This window comes from Pecten maximus, chromosome 2 (genome assembly GCF_902652985.1).
Source record: "Pecten maximus chromosome 2, xPecMax1.1, whole genome shotgun sequence".
Lineage (NCBI taxonomy): Eukaryota > Metazoa > Mollusca > Bivalvia > Pectinida > Pectinidae > Pecten > Pecten maximus.
This window is the reverse complement of record NC_047016.1, coordinates 15,933,771-15,951,049: the sequence shown is the minus strand read 5'-3', so window position 1 is coordinate 15,951,049 and position 17,279 is coordinate 15,933,771. Positions and strand designations below refer to the sequence as shown.

At 34.9% G+C, this 17,279-nt stretch overlaps 2 protein-coding genes across 5 annotated transcripts in view; one reads left to right on the top strand and one right to left on the bottom strand.

The window, feature by feature from the left end:
- The first annotated feature begins 127 nt into the window (after positions 1-127).
- LOC117319475 (negative elongation factor E-like) lies at positions 128-10,135 on the top strand. The gene is made up of 10 exons (XM_033874270.1): positions 128-260; positions 1,658-1,730; positions 2,083-2,141; positions 2,356-2,430; positions 4,041-4,115; positions 4,457-4,508; positions 6,950-7,106; positions 7,756-7,810; positions 8,161-8,269; positions 8,882-10,135. The coding sequence occupies exons 1-10, from the start codon at positions 180-182 to the stop codon at positions 8,956-8,958; spliced, it is 813 nt and encodes a 270-aa protein (XP_033730161.1). The 5' UTR covers positions 128-179; the 3' UTR covers positions 8,959-10,135.
- The window catches only part of LOC117319456 (WD repeat-containing protein 47-like), a 19,273-nt gene continuing 12,129 nt past the window's right edge, over positions 10,136-17,279 (bottom strand). Inside the window, exons 9-10 of one of the 4 annotated variants that reach the window (XR_004530740.1) lie at positions 14,703-16,815; positions 10,136-14,642 (exon numbers count right to left, since the gene is read on the bottom strand). Coding sequence is in view for 1 of the 4 variants with exons in the window: in XM_033874257.1 (XP_033730148.1) it covers positions 16,667-16,815 (149 nt within the window). In the remaining 3 variants the exon portion in view is untranslated. Of the gene's footprint in view, positions 16,816-17,279 lie in introns of all 4 variants that reach the window. The other 3 variants (XR_004530741.1, XR_004530742.1, XM_033874257.1) reach the window with 3 other exon arrangements.

The window sequence follows — 17,279 nt, the reverse complement described above, 5'->3', positions numbered from 1 at the left end:
TAGCATAAATACATAAATTTTATTATTAATAGAAATACATGGACTTAAAACATACGACTGATATCACGATTAAATTACTGCAATGAAATTCTCTGCGTATGACTCACTCACGGCATGGCCCCTCAGTTTGTACATACATATCCGGTTTTTTAACTGGACTAGTCTTTGATTTGTTAGACATGGTTTATGTCAATTTTCCTGCAAGATTAACGGACGAAGAAGAACGATTGCGACAGAAATATGCATTGCTGCGTAAAAAGGTGCCAATGTGCTATATCGGGGAGGTTTAAATATGTTAAGAAATATCTTAGAATCGTTTTGTAGCCAAACGGAAATGAACTAGCAAATTATTTGTTAGGCCGTCGATCAGATGCTTTCTTGATGGGATCATGATTGCAAAGCTATTCTAGGGTAAAGACGTCACATGTCGATATGTATATCTGTTTGGAGACAAACCGATATAATTAACGAGTACAGTGATTAAAAGGACAGTACACTTGTTTGGTCGAAGTAAAAGTATTTTATACACTGACATATCTATATACAATCAGAGACATATATAGATATATATATGTCTCTGATACAATGTACTGTAAGCATTTTACAAGTTGGACACACCATCGCATATGGGCCCTGCATTTGAGTAATAGTTACTACTTTGAGTAATGAATAAGTTACTGACATGCAGGATAATTTGAAAAGTAAATGCATAATTTATTTTATGCATTTGTAACAAAAAATTAAAGTACATATGTGGTAACTGTTGCTCAAATGCAGGACCGTTACCCATTTGCGGGGTTAACGTTGTGCCCAACATGTTTTAAAACATTTGTTGAGGAAAAATTAAATTAGTCTAAGTCTGTGAATCTCATTGATTTTCGCTAGCTAGGCTATACTCATGCACAACTTCAAATTTCTGGTCAGAAGCTTTTGATTAATTTACCAACTAAATATATATATAGCAGTGAAATTGTAGCTGAACAAAATTGATATATTCAATGCTTATGTAAAAGGATCGGCTTTTCACCTCAAACCGACACCTTTAAAATATTTATACCCAGGTTCGGTGATCTTGGGTCGTCAGGGTCTTACATTCTGGGTCATAATTTGTACCTGAAGTCTGGCAAATAAACACAAACTCAAGATATATAAAGTTCAGGTAGTTTTATTTAGACAACACTGTGTAAAATATACAGACATAGAGACAAATTATACAACTCTGTCACACACTCAACACACATACTCTATGACAACATGACAGTAGTTTAGTGAGTGTTACAATAACAGTCTGATAAAGACTTTCATTCTGACTACACGAGTCATGGAGAGCTGAGCCAGGCAGTCCTCTATATAGAGACTTTCCATCTGACTGACGAACTACACCGGTGTCAACCGCGGCAATCCGCATGTGCGATATTCGCGCCAAATTACCTGTACTCGGAACACTTCCGCTGTCAAATGACTAAGGAATTCTGAATAGTATAAACAGCCGGTACAGTGGTAACTTGTAAGCAGACAGTGACACCATATAATCTACTCAATAAAGTCTATAAATTTCCTCAACTTTTACACTTACATGAATTTAGTTAATATAGTTTTAATTAGATTACCAGAGAATCGGATTACATGAATTAAGTTACAACGTCTTATCTTTCAGAAAAAAATATTGCAAGCATTAAAAACAGCAAAACCAGAAAGAGAACCACCTGTACAGCAACCTGCAAAAAGACGTATGGATTGAACAGTGCAAAAATTAAATGGTCCAAATAAAATTTTCTGATTTTGACATCAATGTATATCCATTTAGCCTAATTTATATCATTATTTTGATTTACTTGTACATGATGTAGTCCACAATGAGTTTTGGGTTGATAATTAACTATGAATCAATTTATCTCTTTTCATATGTCAATTTGTTGTCTGCTACCCTGTTCAAGAGAATTATCATTTTTGTGGTTGTGTTCAGCTAGAAACAGGTCAAAAAATAATGATTGCAAAATTATATCTACACTTATAATTAGAAATAGGTTATCTATGACCAAACACTTCAAGAACTCAATCTGGGAAATATTGTTTTTGCAGCTGCACCTGAATCAGCTGAAGATGCAAAAGAACAGGCAAAAAAGTTGTTAAAGTCAGGAGTAAGTTTTATCATGATTGACAAGCTTAAGTTCCATCAAAATCTGTGGTGGCAAAACTTTGAACTAACTCAAATTTGTGATTATCATTGCATTTTAAAAATGACCATAGCCAGTTGAGTGTCTGTCTGTTATATTGAATTCTGTGTAATCTGTTACACATCAAAAATGGTATCTCTGCTGTAGAGTTACAGTTTATCTGATTAAATTGTTGCAGGCAATCAAGATTGCTTCTGATAGTCAGGACAAGCATAGCTTTAAACGCTCAAAATACCTGGAAAAGAAACTCAAGGTAAGCATATTTGATGTTGACATACACATTTCATTGTCAGCAGTTAACCGTTCAAAATATAATTAACCGAATATACTAATTTGGAAAACCTGTTCATTCCAAAAATATAATTACCTCCCTTTTTATACGCCCGACGAAAGACGGGACGTATTATATGTTATCATGTTGGCGGGTGGGCGGGTGGGCACATATGGTATCTGGACCATAACTCCAATACTACTCGACCCAGGCTCTCCATACTTGACACAAATATACATCTTGATGAGCCGGAGTGTCGCATACCAAAATCATGCCCCTTACCCCCTGATTTGTGGAGTTATTCCCCTTTGATGATTTTACTTCGGCCACATATGGTGTCTGCACCATATCTCCAGTACTACTCAACCCAGGCTCTCCATACTTGACACAAATATACATCTTGATGAACCGGAGTGTTGCATACCAAAATCATGCCCCTTACACCCGTATTTGTGGAGTTATTTCCCTTTGATGATTTTACTTGTCCGGACCATAACTCCAATACTACTCAACCCTGCAGGCTCTCCATACTTGACACAAATATATACATCTTGATGAGTCGGAGTGTCGCATACCAAAATCATGCTCCTTACCCCCGTATTTGCGGAGTTATTCCCCTTTGATGATTTTACTTGTCCGGACCATAACTTCAATACTACCCGACCCAGGCTCTGTATATTCTGTATATAAACGTGAACTAATTTTTGTGTTGTTTTGTCTAAACCAAGGTTTCCCATATTTGCAACATATATACATCTCATCATTTAAAGTTGCCCTTCGCTTTCAACTACACACCATTATGTGTATCAACATCTCCTTCCAACTTTCCAACAATGATACTTCATTTTAAAGCATTACAACCTGTGAAACTACCCCCTTCCAAGTGTCAAATATTGCGGCAGGCGTATGTTGTGGCCCTCCAACAGGCCCTTGTTATTATATAATTTATTACTTTTGGTCTTTGTGCCGCATATAACTTGGTTCAGGTCAAGAAAGTGTCTGGTGGACTGGACACTACTCAGTTATCAGTACCCAGACTAACAATTAAGTTGTTTGAAAAAACTTATCTGCAATTTATATTCCAGGCCTCCTTGCATGTTTGTTCGATTTTCCAAAATGTCTAGCTGTTTAGTTTGAAATATAGCAAACTACTATGAAATGAATTTTCTTCTAACATTGTAAATAAAATCATATTTCTGAATAAATTCATATCCTACACCTGAAATTTTGGGCAAGAATTTAACAGTTTGATTGTCATGATTATTAAAAACTATATCATAATCTTAGGAAAAGAATCTATATATGAATGTGGAGCCTATTTTGATCGAATAGGTGATGCATAAGTCTGTTTTAGTAACAATCATACATTGTTTGATCTCTGCAGAGACCTTTGAACAAAATACCCAGAAAATCTGGAACACTGAGCGTTGATTTGACAGAAACTGATAGTTGATCTGCTTGAGAATATCAATCATTTTAAAATTAATTGCCTAATGAATAAACGTCGGACCACAAGAGACCCTATATAAGTCCCTGGGAAGAGCTAGTCTAGAATGAACTGTTTTATTGGTTAATATTCTTCCTCAATACAGGATCCAGAGAAAACACCATCAGCCGTGGGCTTCCAGCCGTTCCAGGCAACTCACCCTGAGGAAGAGGAACGTGAGGTATCTATGTTAAAATGTTCAGGGTCACTTGATATTATATGAAGGTTTTAGGGGTTAGATATATACATATAATATAATTAAAGTATTATTTAAGTATTATGAATTCCTTATCAAAAATGAATTTGTTGCTATAGAACAAAGTTTTTCAAAGAATTTGATTGCAAGAGTTTTTTTTTTTTTTTGCCTTTTGGTCAATGTTAATATCAGCTACCAACATATTTTTTACCAACACCTGGTACCTCTCTTGTTTTTGAGAATAACGTTAATATTGTAATAATCATAATTATTATGTTTTTTTCTTTTTGTGCATGTCATAATCTTATTCTTTTTTTCATAACTAGCCACGTCCTCCAAGGCAAAAAGTGCGACTTTATGACAATTTTGTCAGTGGAGGTAAGAAGTTATTAACCTGCTAAAGAATACCTCTTCTACTTACATATTTGGTTTGTCATTTTCATTTGTGATCCATTTTAATGCCTTTGCACTTTTTTGGTCAAATAACAGTTAAATGGAGTTAAGTTGTGAGAAAATGGTCAAATTTCTTACCAGTTTGGAACTTAAAGAAGAAATGAACAGGTTAGACATTCCTGTGTTTATCTCCATTTTCCATCAAAGTTGGAATGAGGGAGGGTACACCGAGGTACTTGCTCTTACCACGAGTAACCACATACAATGCACATGCATTATTTTTAGCCCACCATCATCAGATGGTGGGCTATTCAAATCGCCCTGCGTCCGTGGTCCGTCGTCCGTCCGTCCGTCCGTAAACAATTCTTGTTATCGCTAATCCTCAGAAAGTACTGAAGGGATCTTTCTCAAATTTCATATGTGGGTTCCCCTTGGTGCCTAGTTATGCATATTGCATTTTGAGACCAATCGGAAAACAACATGGCCGACAGGCAGCCATCTTGGATTTTGACAATTGAAGTTTGTTATCGCTATTTCTGAGAAAGTACTGAAGGGATCTTTCTCAAATTTTATATGTAGGCTCCCCTTGGTGCTTAGTTATGCATATTGCATTTTGAGACCAATCGGAAAACAACATGGCCGACAGGCAGCCATCTTAGATTTTGACAATTGAAGTTTGTTATCGCTATTTCTGAGAAAGTACTGAAGGGATCTTTCTCAAATTTCATATGTAGGCTCCCCTTGGTGCCTAGTTATGCATATTGCATTTTGAGACCAATCGGAAAACAACATGGCCGACAGGCAGCCATCTTGGATTTTGACAATTGAAGTTTGTTATCGCTATTTCTGAGAAAGTACTAAAGGGATCTTTCTCAAATTTCATATGTAGGCTGCCCTTGGTGCCTAGTTATGCATATTGCATTTTGAGACCAATCGGAAAACAACATGGCCGACAGGCAGCCATCTTGGATTTTGACAATTGAAGTTTGTTATCGCTATTTCTGAGAAAGTACTGAAGGGATCTTTCTCAAATTTCATATATAGGTTCCCCTTGGTGCCTAGTTATGCATATTACATTTTGAGACCTATCAGAAAACAACATGGCCGACAGGCAGCCATCTTAGATTTTGACAATTGAAGTTTGTTATCGCTATTTCTGAGAAAGTACTGAAGGGATCTTTCTCAAATTTTCGTATTTAGGTCCAATTGAAGTTTGTTATCGCTATTTTACAGAAGGTACTGAAGGGATCTTTCTCAAATTTCATATGTAGGTTCCCCTTGGTCCCCGGTGTTGCATTTTGGGACCAATCCGAAAACAACAGACAGCCATTATCGCTTAATCTTAAATTTTATATATAGGTTCCCCTTGTTTGAAAAGTACTAGAGGGCTGTTTCTGAATTTACACAGATTAGTAAGACTTAGAGGAAGGGAAAAGTAGAGAAAAGATCAATCTGACATGGAACCTATAAAGATCATTCAATGGTGGGCGCCAAGATCCCTCTGGGATCTCTTGTTTTAATTTAACATGTGAAAATATTTACTTGATATTGATATTATATATCAATATATGTATATTCTAAGGCTCTTGTTCATATGATTAATTTTTATACACCTGTCAAATTTAACAGGAGCATTATGGTATAGCAATGTGGGTCTGTCCATCTAGCATAAACCTTTGTTTGTCCAGTCATCTCCTTTACATTTTTCGGCCGATCTCTTTTAATCTTGGTTATGTTATGACCATGATATGAAATTGCGTCTCCTGGAAAAGAATTACGAGTCAGCTGTTTTTGCAAAAGTTATTCCCCTTTGTTCATTTCAGCATTCTTGTCTTGAAATCTCCTTCATTTTTTTTACCAATCTCTTTGAAACTTGAAGACATTATGATCATGATATGAAGTTGTGTCTCCCAGAAAAGGATTCCAATTTAACTGTTTTTATTTCAAAAGTGATTCCCCTTTGTTTATTTCAGTATCCATTTTTTTGTTTGGAGATCTCCTTCATTCTTCAACCTACCGTATTTCTTTGAAACTTTGTAGGCTTCATAATCATGATATGTTGATGTGTTTTCCTGAAAAAAATTATAAATATTTTTTGACATATTTTTTTTTTAAATGCATTAGAGTCATGATATAGTTATGTTTCCCTGAAAAATTCTGATTCAATTATTTTTCCAAAAGCTATTGCTATTAATTTCTGATGTTGCAGACTTCAGAACTTGTTTTCCTCAATCTGTTCGAAACATTTAATGACTTTGTAGTAAAAACTGAGATTTATAACATGCCGCCTGATAACCACTATTAAACTGGCACAAATTATATTTTAATAAAAGATAGTATATAAAAATATATGGCGTATATATTGTTCTGCTGTACTCTTGTTTTTCCTATTACGTAACTACAAACTGACCATTTGTGTTGATAAGGTTTTGAGAAGAAGGAACGTGAGAGTCGAGGAAAGGAGCCACCAATCCGAGGAAATACCATTTACGTCCATGGACATGGTGTATCGGAGGAAATACTGAGGAAAGCATTTTCCAACCTCGGCAATGTCATCAATGTCAACATGGAAAAGGACAAGAAGTGAGTAGTATCACTTTTACATGGAACTCTTCAGATGATCAAGTAAAAACTCATCTTAACTGTCTTCTGTTAAGAATGCAGTTAAGAGTATATCTGTATGCCATATATACATGTATTTAACTTTAAGACAGCATCTCTTCACTGAAACATTCTTTCAACATGGAGTTAGGAAGGTACAGTTGTATCTTGTTTATAAAGGTCAGAGTTCAAGCCAAGGTCACGGATGGACAAGAAGATTGTCATCCGACGATATAATTTGATAAATGCCGTACTCAATGTTTTGTCTGTGGAAGAGATGTATAATGATTGCTATGTTGGCAGCAGCCTTTGTCTGTCTGACATCAATCTTCATGTTTTCTTACTTACGTGTTTGCTTTAGATTGCGTTTCATGAAAGAAGATCAAAGGTCACATTCTTTACTGTTAGCCACACAGATGACCCATCCACTTTCTGTGTATTTATTGGTCATAAGGCTACATTCATGCCACATTCCTCGTCCAGCGATGTTCATGCTCCTCTTTTTCCTTTATATTACATGTACATGTATACAATTATCACGAAGATTATTTTATATCATACAATTCTCTCACAAAGATTTGAGGGAAAACAATTAATGTGCCATTTACATTTTTTTCTTCTCATGTTTTAGTGTTGGATTTGTTACGTTTGAGAAAATGGAATCTGCAGATTCAGCTATATCAGAAGTAAGAGATGTTTCAGTTTTGGTATGATACAGGATTCACGTAATTAAGATTTTCAGTAATTTATTCATCATCAGTAAAACTATATCTTAAAAAGATAAGAATACCTCGGTATATCCAGTTACTGTCAGCTGGGAGTGTTAGATGATCTTTATGTGATCACGCAGGAATTGAAGATTCTACTATCCTAAACACACCATCAATTTTCGTCAAACTCTAGAGATCATCAATAACACTTTAAAAGGTATACATCATTTTGTATACCAATGGATCAAATTTTACTGTATAGGAGCTGTGTCTAGAGGCAGTGATGAGATTTATGTGGTTTGATATATATGTTGTTAATATTTTAGGTAAACAATGCCATGATAGATGGGGTACAGCTCCGTGTTTCCATGGCAAGGAGACAACCCACTTTTGAGCAGGCCACTGACCCATCTACATCATCCTGGTCTTCTATAGGTAATTTTCTCCTGACCTTTGAACTTTTGAGGCTAAAGTCAATAGGCAAACCCATCAAGCTAAATAGAAGTGCTCTCTAGCCAAGCAGTGTACCTATTGCGACTAACAGTTACCATGATTATATACTCCCTCTCAAGAACAGAACTCATCCTCGAGTTTCCAAGGGATGATTTCACAAGTAACGCTGAGTGTAATTCCCTGAGTCTCTATATATAGGCAGTGATAGAATCAAGCACATGATTAATTAAATTTTATCACTGCCTCCGAGAGGGATCAAACCCAGGACTTCTGGCTTACTAGTCCTATGCTTGGCTGATCTAGGTAATGAGAAGTTCTCTCCAGCAGAGAGGAATATTGTGGCTATTATTTATCAGATTTTCATAAATATACCTGGTAACAGTATTATGAAGATATGATGACAATGTTATTTTTCATATATCAGCTAGGTGCTGAATTGTAACTGTTCATAACTTGTAAAATTAAATTCATAGTGAGCATAATATAGGTTATAATGGACTTATTACAGGTGCAGCTAAGTTATTACTATAAATCACAAAAGAATCAACTTTAAGTAAAAACCAAATTTTAACTCAGAAAATTTTAACTCTATAGCTGCAAGTTCATCACAGAAAGGATCACACAAGGACAAACGTGCTATGGTCACTTATGACGAAGAAGACATATTCTGATTGGTCTACACCAGAGGTTAAAGGTTAAATCTTCTAAATACCAAGGCTAATCCATTGGTGTACTGATGATCCAACTCCAGGATTCCAAAGACACAAACTCATGAAGTTGAAGGGGATTGTTAATAAGAATTCCTTTGTTAGCTGGTGTTGTAAGATGAATGAACTGTCAGTATAGTACTACACTGTACGTTTAGTTCTGTTCATAGTTCTGCAACTTACAGGGCGTTAAGGCTGTGTATAGTGTAACTGCTACACTGTTGTCCTAGGAAAATTTCAAACATGACAGGACTGCTGTCCTCAACACAAGAGATTCTGTGACACGGCTTTCCTCTACATAACCAAGTTTGATCAAAATCTTTATACACTTGTGATAACATACATTATTATACCTTTACGTTTTTTTCTCTATATAAAAGTAATTTGATAATTTGACTATCAGTCTCGAGAGGATTGCACATGTGTTTCCAGGACTATCACACCGTGTGACAGTTCGAAAAAACTGTCACACGGCGAACTGTCACCCCTGCTGTAACGTCGTCAGAACGTTTGAAAGACACGACATGCAAGCGCTTAATTGACACAGATTGTTTGTTGTTGCCACTTAATTGACACAGGTTGTTTGTTGTTGCAGACGGTAGCCTTAACATTTTGTTTTCTCTTACAAAACTGTCAAACATGGATCAATACATGCGTTTTCAAAATGCCACAGACGTAGAGATCAAGTCATTATTAACGGATAGGGATAGCAAAAACACTAAAAGGGTCATACAAACGTCTGTCAAGTTAATGGAGGACTATATAGCAGATTCCCATACCAGCACAAACATCTATATAGAGAAAAAAACGTAAAGGTATCATAAAACAGTTATCAAATGGGGTAATTCGGGCAATAGTAATTTTGTCAGCCCCTCAACAACTGTTGCCCTCGGGCTAAGGCCCTCATGTAACACATTTGATAACATATGATATCGAGTGTAGAGCGAGGTCAAGAGTGCATATGGCTTATGTATGGATACATTATTTCCAAATTATAACGCCTCGTAAGCCTAGCAGAGTACCTATATTGAGAGTACATGTATAGAACATGTCAACTTATTAACAGGCTTAACAGGTAAATCGCTTGTAAAGCTTCCAGTGGGTTGATTATGTCTTTGTAGAAATAAAACAATTTGCAATGTTTGTGTTTTGTATGATTTATTCATAATAGTCTGGCAGCATACCAAGCACATAGGGTGTCTAGTACATGGGTGATGTCATGCTGGAATATATAATGTCGGACATGTGTATAATGATGTCCAGTCAGTAGTACTAGTACTTACACAGCTAATTTATGCAGATGTTGTTTTATTTTAGTACAACACTATATTATACATATTGAACTCACAATAGAAGATACTCAAGTTTGAAAATCATGCAGCAAAAATTCTGTCAACTGTATGCAAATGTTTGTACCTTGTAATGCAATAAATAGCAAAACAAGTACATGTATAAACTCAACTCTACTTAACATGAACTTTTACAAACAATTAACATTATTCTAGAGATGCTTCAGGAACTTAATAATTCCCTCGGAAAAAAATCAACAAAAAAACTATTTTACTAATCTGTGTACCTTAACTTTATCATTTCTAAATTGTTTCAGAAACAAATGTTAATGACCAATGGCAATGTTTACTATATATAGGGTTAAAAACAATTGTAAGGCAATTAATTTAAAATTTTGTGTAATGATCTACATATATTTGTACTATCATGTTTAAGAGGCCCAATGGGCCTTCATTGCTCACTTGATGTTCATTTCTTTGATGACTGCCTTTTGGTTAATCAAAAGAACCAGTTCTATGCCTTTTAAGGCATTTTAGTTTGAACTAATTTGATCTCTGTGACCTTTAATATAGGTCCTCATTTCTTTTACAATCTTTGTTGAGCTTCATCCCAGAAACCTACTAGCCAAGTATCATGATTCTAGGACTTTTGTTTTTTTTAGAAGAAGTTGTTTAAAGAAAAAAAAAGTTTTATGTAGGATAGACAAATGATGGAGGATACAGCACAGCATGCCCTTTGGGCCAGGGGAGCTGAAAACATTTCATCTTGATAATGCTAGGATATGTTCTTATATTGCAGCATCTAAAACATCAACATCAAGTGATGGCTGTTTGGCAAAATAATTTATATTAAAAGTTTGAAAATATAATTTTCACTTGAAAAATACCTTGTACATTCTTATAGATTTAAGAGGAAACAAAAATTGCTGGAGTATACATACATGTAATTATATTTGTGGGCTTATAACATCTGACTAGAAGCTATCTTCAAATTTTACTAAATTGTAGGACGGATACAATTGTATCCACTCAAACCAATTAACATGTCATATCATGTTCAGGAAAAAAACCCAACATCAAACAGTTCCAAACACAAATTACAATACATTGTATATTATGATATAATATACTTTCTGGTTTACAACAAGATAATTAAGGGAAAAAAAGCTGCTACAAACATAAATTTGTTTTTAGTGAATATTCCTTAAACCTGGAAGCATAACCTCATCCACAGTAATTTATAAAATACAATTTATAAAATCCTTTGCGTCATGCATAGGATTTCATTAACTTAAATGTCATGGTTAATTAAATAAGTAAAAAATAATGAGTTTATTGAAATATGAATGTAGCAAATATCTAACGATGATGGACTTTATATGGACAAAAGACCCTTGAGGCTCAATATATTGATCATGCAAACAAGGTTATTTTACTGTAAAATATTGTAATATACGCACAACCTTTAGCTCATGAAGACATGACACCTCTTACCTTATGGTAAGAACACAACCTTAAACTCACAATGACAGATCCTCCTAATACACAATATCAAAATTATGGTTACTTCAAATATGATAGTTTAAAGAGCTTGTCCAAAATGGAATGAACATAGTTCACAAAGTGTTCATATATTCCTAGAACAGCACTTACATGAAGCTGTCAACAATGACATAAATCATCTGTACATCAACAAAAACTGCTCAAGAAATTATGATCAATTAACAAATGGAAGACAATCGTAATATGCTCTTTTTTTTTTATTAAACTAAGCTGCGATCATATTTAATACAAAGTTTAACTTAAATGTATTCTAATATACTAGTTTTATTATGAAAAAAATGTATTATGACAAAAATGGTTTCTGTATAAATCACACAGAATAACAAGATGTTGGAACACGAGATACTGGTGAGATACTGGTGAGATACAGTGTGTTTGTGATCAATATACAATCTGAAGTTGAGAATTCCTATACGAATGGTTATATTGTTTCATCAAAATGAGAATTACAACTAGTGAGATTACTATAAATAAAATAATGTGCATTGCTGTTACTAATTACTAACTGGATGTACAACAAACACAACATAAATATCTTTAAATGAGCTAGAATCTCGAGATTCAATATGTAGAGTACAACAGTACTGCTATTCTGATATTGATGGACGGAAAGAAAATGCAAAGCACAGATCTGAAGATTTACTGCAGAGACAGTTTGTGTCTTGTGGGAATTGTTTGTTCTTCAATAAAATGTTTGGAGGGATTTTATATTAAAGCTACTAAAGAAAAACAAATGAAAATGCAGTATTTCTCAAATATCACTTAAAGATTACACAATACATGACATAAAATAAAAGCATATATCATTTGTAAATAATAAATTACTATTAAAACTATTTAAATATGAATTAATTGAGAGGACAAATTAAACAACAAATTATATCAATATGGAATTGTGAGTTTTTGGTATTCACGTAATAAAACAGAAAAAATATACAAAATCAACATGAATAATTGAAATAAATAAATATTTGTCTCTATGGCAATGTTTTATGGCGTAATTCTGCTTGAGTAATGGTTTACATCAGCTGTCTTACTGGACTAGTATCCTCATGAACAACACAAGATCACCAGATCAATTCTTATTTCTCTATCCAACATGTCCAATTGTTGAACAAAACGGCCCTGGTGTCCAGATTATAAAGAATTACACAGGATATCGCTATCAGTTTGGACTTATTACCTTGTTTAACCCCCTGTTGAATATGGACATTTCACTATCTACAGGATTTGATATCTATATATGAACTCATAAATAACCTACTAAATCTGGATGGAAATATTGGTGACGATAAAGCTCAGATTGGAGAGGTTTCACCTTCTGTAGGTCTGTACTGTAAAAGGTATAGAGTAAGAGGGGTTTGAATTAAACCATGTACTTAAGCATCATCATAATGGTAGATAATAAAAAAAAAATTATATAAAACAAAAACAATAATCTCAAGATCTAAAGTATCACAGATTCCTAGGAAGAGACGAAATAATCTAGTAAAAATTGTTGAAATATATCAACATTGTGATATAATAGGTCTGTGAAGACTTAAATTAATATCTTGTATATCACATGCTGACAGTGATGTCCATCATGAAGCTGAGAGAAGACTGAATAACATTTAATATGTTTATGTGTTAACTTTACAGTATACAATTTAATGCATACAACACCGATAACAGTTACAGAGTCGTATGTGCAGTAAATTTTCACACCTATTGCATCCTTGGTGATTTAGAGGATCTTACATGAGTGTATATCATATGTAATATGGATTTTTTTTTTTAAGTTCAGTAATGTAATGTAGTCACTTGTAATGACTGATTTTACAAGCCTGGGTGATTGACATATTTAATTAACAAGTTTAATCAGTACCAAATTACATAACCATAAGTTTAGGACTGTTTATCACACACCAGTAACTTATATTCAGGAGACAATAATTGATACAATATAACTATCAAATCAAATTTTCTATATGATCGCTGAATCTCAACTGTGTTCACAGACTTACATTGAAGTGTGTGTCATGTGTCTCGCTACTGAAATAATTATTTCAATTAATGACACTAAACTTGTGTTATTACAAGTGTGTCCTACAATATTAATGAGACAATAGAACAGGCCAGTAATGTGATAACCTACATTATCATCACATTAATTCTTTTCTCCAGTGCAAAATCATTAGGTTTTAAATTAATAAAACCTTATTGCTGTATTATTGAGCAAAGGCGGACCAAGCCAACCAAACAGACATTAAGCTAAGCACCCTGAACCATGGACTGAGAACACTGTCAAATTGAGAACACTGTTCAACCGAGAACACTGTTAAACCGAGAACAATGTCGAACCATCCCTTAATTAAGCCAAGCTCCAACTCCCAGACTCTCCCTTTGCAGACACCAAAGCAGATAAAAAAAAGTAAAGTCAAATTTGGATCAGGATAACCACAATGAAAGGCAAAAAATAATGAGCACAATGGCATAAGAATAATTCTATTGTTCAAGATGGTTTTTAATATTTCTTAATGGAAATACATGTAGCATATCCAATCACAACATCTGGCAGACATTGTTCAACAGGCAAAAATCATGTTAAAATTATTTTACAACAGGTTTACAAACATCTAACAATTCAAACTTAAAAACATGTGGAAAGTGGAGTCAGAGATACTGTATCTGAAATGTACCCCCAACATCGAACAGAAAGATGTGTGGATAGTGGAGTCACACACATGGTACCTAGAATGTACCCCCCACATCAAACAGAAAGATGTGTGGATAGTGGAGTCAGAGACACTCTACCTAGAATGTACCCCCAACATCAAACAGAATCTGTATATAATGGAGTCACACACATGGTACCTAGAATGTACCCCCCACATCAAACAGAAAGATGTGTGGATAGTGGAGTCAGAGATACTCTACCTAGAATGTACCCCCCACATCAAACAGAAAGATGTGTGGATAGTGGAGTCAGAGACACTCTACCTAGAATGTACCCCCCACATCAAACAGAATCTGTATATAATGGAGTCACACACATGGTACCTAGAATGTACCCCCCACATCTAACAGAATCTGTATATAATGGAGTCACACACATGGTACCTAGAATGTACCCCCCAACATCAAACAGAAAGATGTGTGGATAGTGGAGTAAGAGATACTCTACCTAGAATGTACCCCCAACATCAAACAGAAAGATGTGTGGATAGTGGAGTCAAGAGATACTCTACCTAGAATGTACCCCCAACATCAAACAGAAAGATGTGTGGATAGTGGAGTCAGAGATACTCTACCTAGAATGTACCCCCAACATCAAACAGAAAGATGTGTGGATAGTGGAGTCAAGAGATACTCTACCTAGAATGTACCCCCAACATCAAACAGAAAGATGTGTGGATAGTGGAGTCAGAGATACTCTACCTAGAATGTACCCCCCACATCAAACAGAAAGATGTGTGGATAGTGGAGTCAAGAGATATTGTTCCTAGAATGTACCCCCCACATCAAACAGAAAGATGTGTGGATAGTGGAGTCGGAGATACTCTACCTAGAATGTACCCCCCACATCAAACAGAATCTGTATATAATGGAGTCACACACATGGTACCTAGAATGTACCCCCCACATCAAACTTCTCAGTATACCACAATATAGCACAGAAACACAAAACCACACTAGAGCAAAACACATATTTCCAACTGAAAATTTACAAATAAACAAAATTGCCATGTAGTTTATCAATTCAGCATCAATTCAGCTGCCAAACAAATCATAAGAGCTAGTAGCATACATTTTCCTTTCCTGTTGTTACTACATTACAGTAGACTTGGTAATGCGGTCATCAAATCCACAAAAGTGTAAAGAAATTCTTTAATAACCTAATCCATGTTTCAATAGTCACAATCATTGCTAGACCTGACTTAAAATGTATTACCTGTGGGCTTCCAACTCAGGGGAATTGTACACTCTCTTACACTGTAGTGTCAGTAACAACTTACAAGACGTAGCATCTGATGAGATGCTGTATTCTGCTTAAAAATCCTTTAAACTTTTACAAGAAAATTGCTAGCCTCAAATCTTTAAACAAGAGGCCAAGAGGGCCTACATAGCCTTTTAAGTACCATGCATGTAAGGCAACACTTTCCTTTTACAAACATTTAGCTTTCTGATTCAAAGCAATTTACCCTTTGGACCCTAAAAGCCCTGGTGCGGCCCGACTCATCATTCCCACAAAATTTTTACCCTACACCATAAAGACCAAATTTGATCAAAATCTGCTAAGTTGTTCATGTCTGGCAGCATTTTTTAGAATAAAAGTTGATTGATGGATGAGCAATGGGTACCATGCCATAGACTAGGCAAGCTAAAAATATTAAGCTTACAAAAACAGTTTTTTCACTAATTAAGATATTGGTCTACAAAACACAGCCGCTTATGCCAAGTCCAAGATTTAAAAGTAATGTATTACAAATTCAAACCTTGCACATCCTAGCTATTTTTTACTTAATACTAGTGTACATTGATAGTTAAGGTATTATGCATTACCAACATAAATATTACAGGAAGCAAAATTTAAATAATCCCTTTTCAACTTTCAAGAATTGCCTTTTAAATGAGTCGGAACTAACAGTTTGACCCTTGACCTCTGCATCTAAGAAGTAAGGTTGTAATTTTCATTTCAGCTGAACTTTTCATTCTTACAAAGGTTTCAAAGAAATGGCCAGGCAATTAGTTTGGATGAATCATGCACCTTGACACTTGACCTTCAATGAGATTGAGAATATCTCTTGTCTTTCTCCTATCAGTCCGATCTTTGACCTTTACATGGAGACGGGTAGACCCCAAGTTGTAACTGTCTTGTCAGCACTGGTACTGACAAAGGCAAGATGTGAGGGGTGCCAGCGACACTGGAGTGCTTTGTCCTCATGCTCAGCCACAACTACACTGGGAAGGGGACGTCCAAGGTCACCTGAAGATCAAAGGTAGTGGTTTGGTAATCAAAGCCAGATAGAAATTGGGTTTTGAATAAGCAATTACACAAGAGCTAAATTAAAACAAAGTCATAAATACCTCAAGTTAAAGCAGCATACAGATGGTATCAAAATACCACAACTCAACTATCATAGAATTTGTTTGTTATATACTCTAACTATAAAAGACAATCGTAATATAGAGAATTTGACTAGTTTAAATAGTTTTTATGCAACTTTACGTATTAAACCTCTAGTTATTGTAACTACATGTACATCAATACAATGACTTTGAAATTCTTGTCATTCTTAAAACATTCTATCCTTCTCGGAACAATAAGGGTAACATGGACACACAATAAGTTTAAATAATCGAACTTTTGAAACAGGATTACTAATACAAATTTTCTCCAACTCTCATAACTTAGAGACCCTGCTTAACTTGAAGTAAACATTCAGTTTC

Excerpts from the sequence above, each read along its gene's own strand:
- LOC117319475 (XM_033874270.1), top strand. The coding sequence starts at position 180 with ATGGTTTATGTCAATTTTCCTGCAAGATTAACGGACGAAGAAGAACGA. Across the intron at positions 2,142-2,355 it reads AAAAGTTGTTAAAGTCAGGA|GCAATCAAGATTGCTTCTGA; the intron begins GTAAGTTTTATC and ends AAATTGTTGCAG. Across the intron at positions 8,270-8,881 it reads ATCATCCTGGTCTTCTATAG|CTGCAAGTTCATCACAGAAA; the intron begins GTAATTTTCTCC and ends TTAACTCTATAG.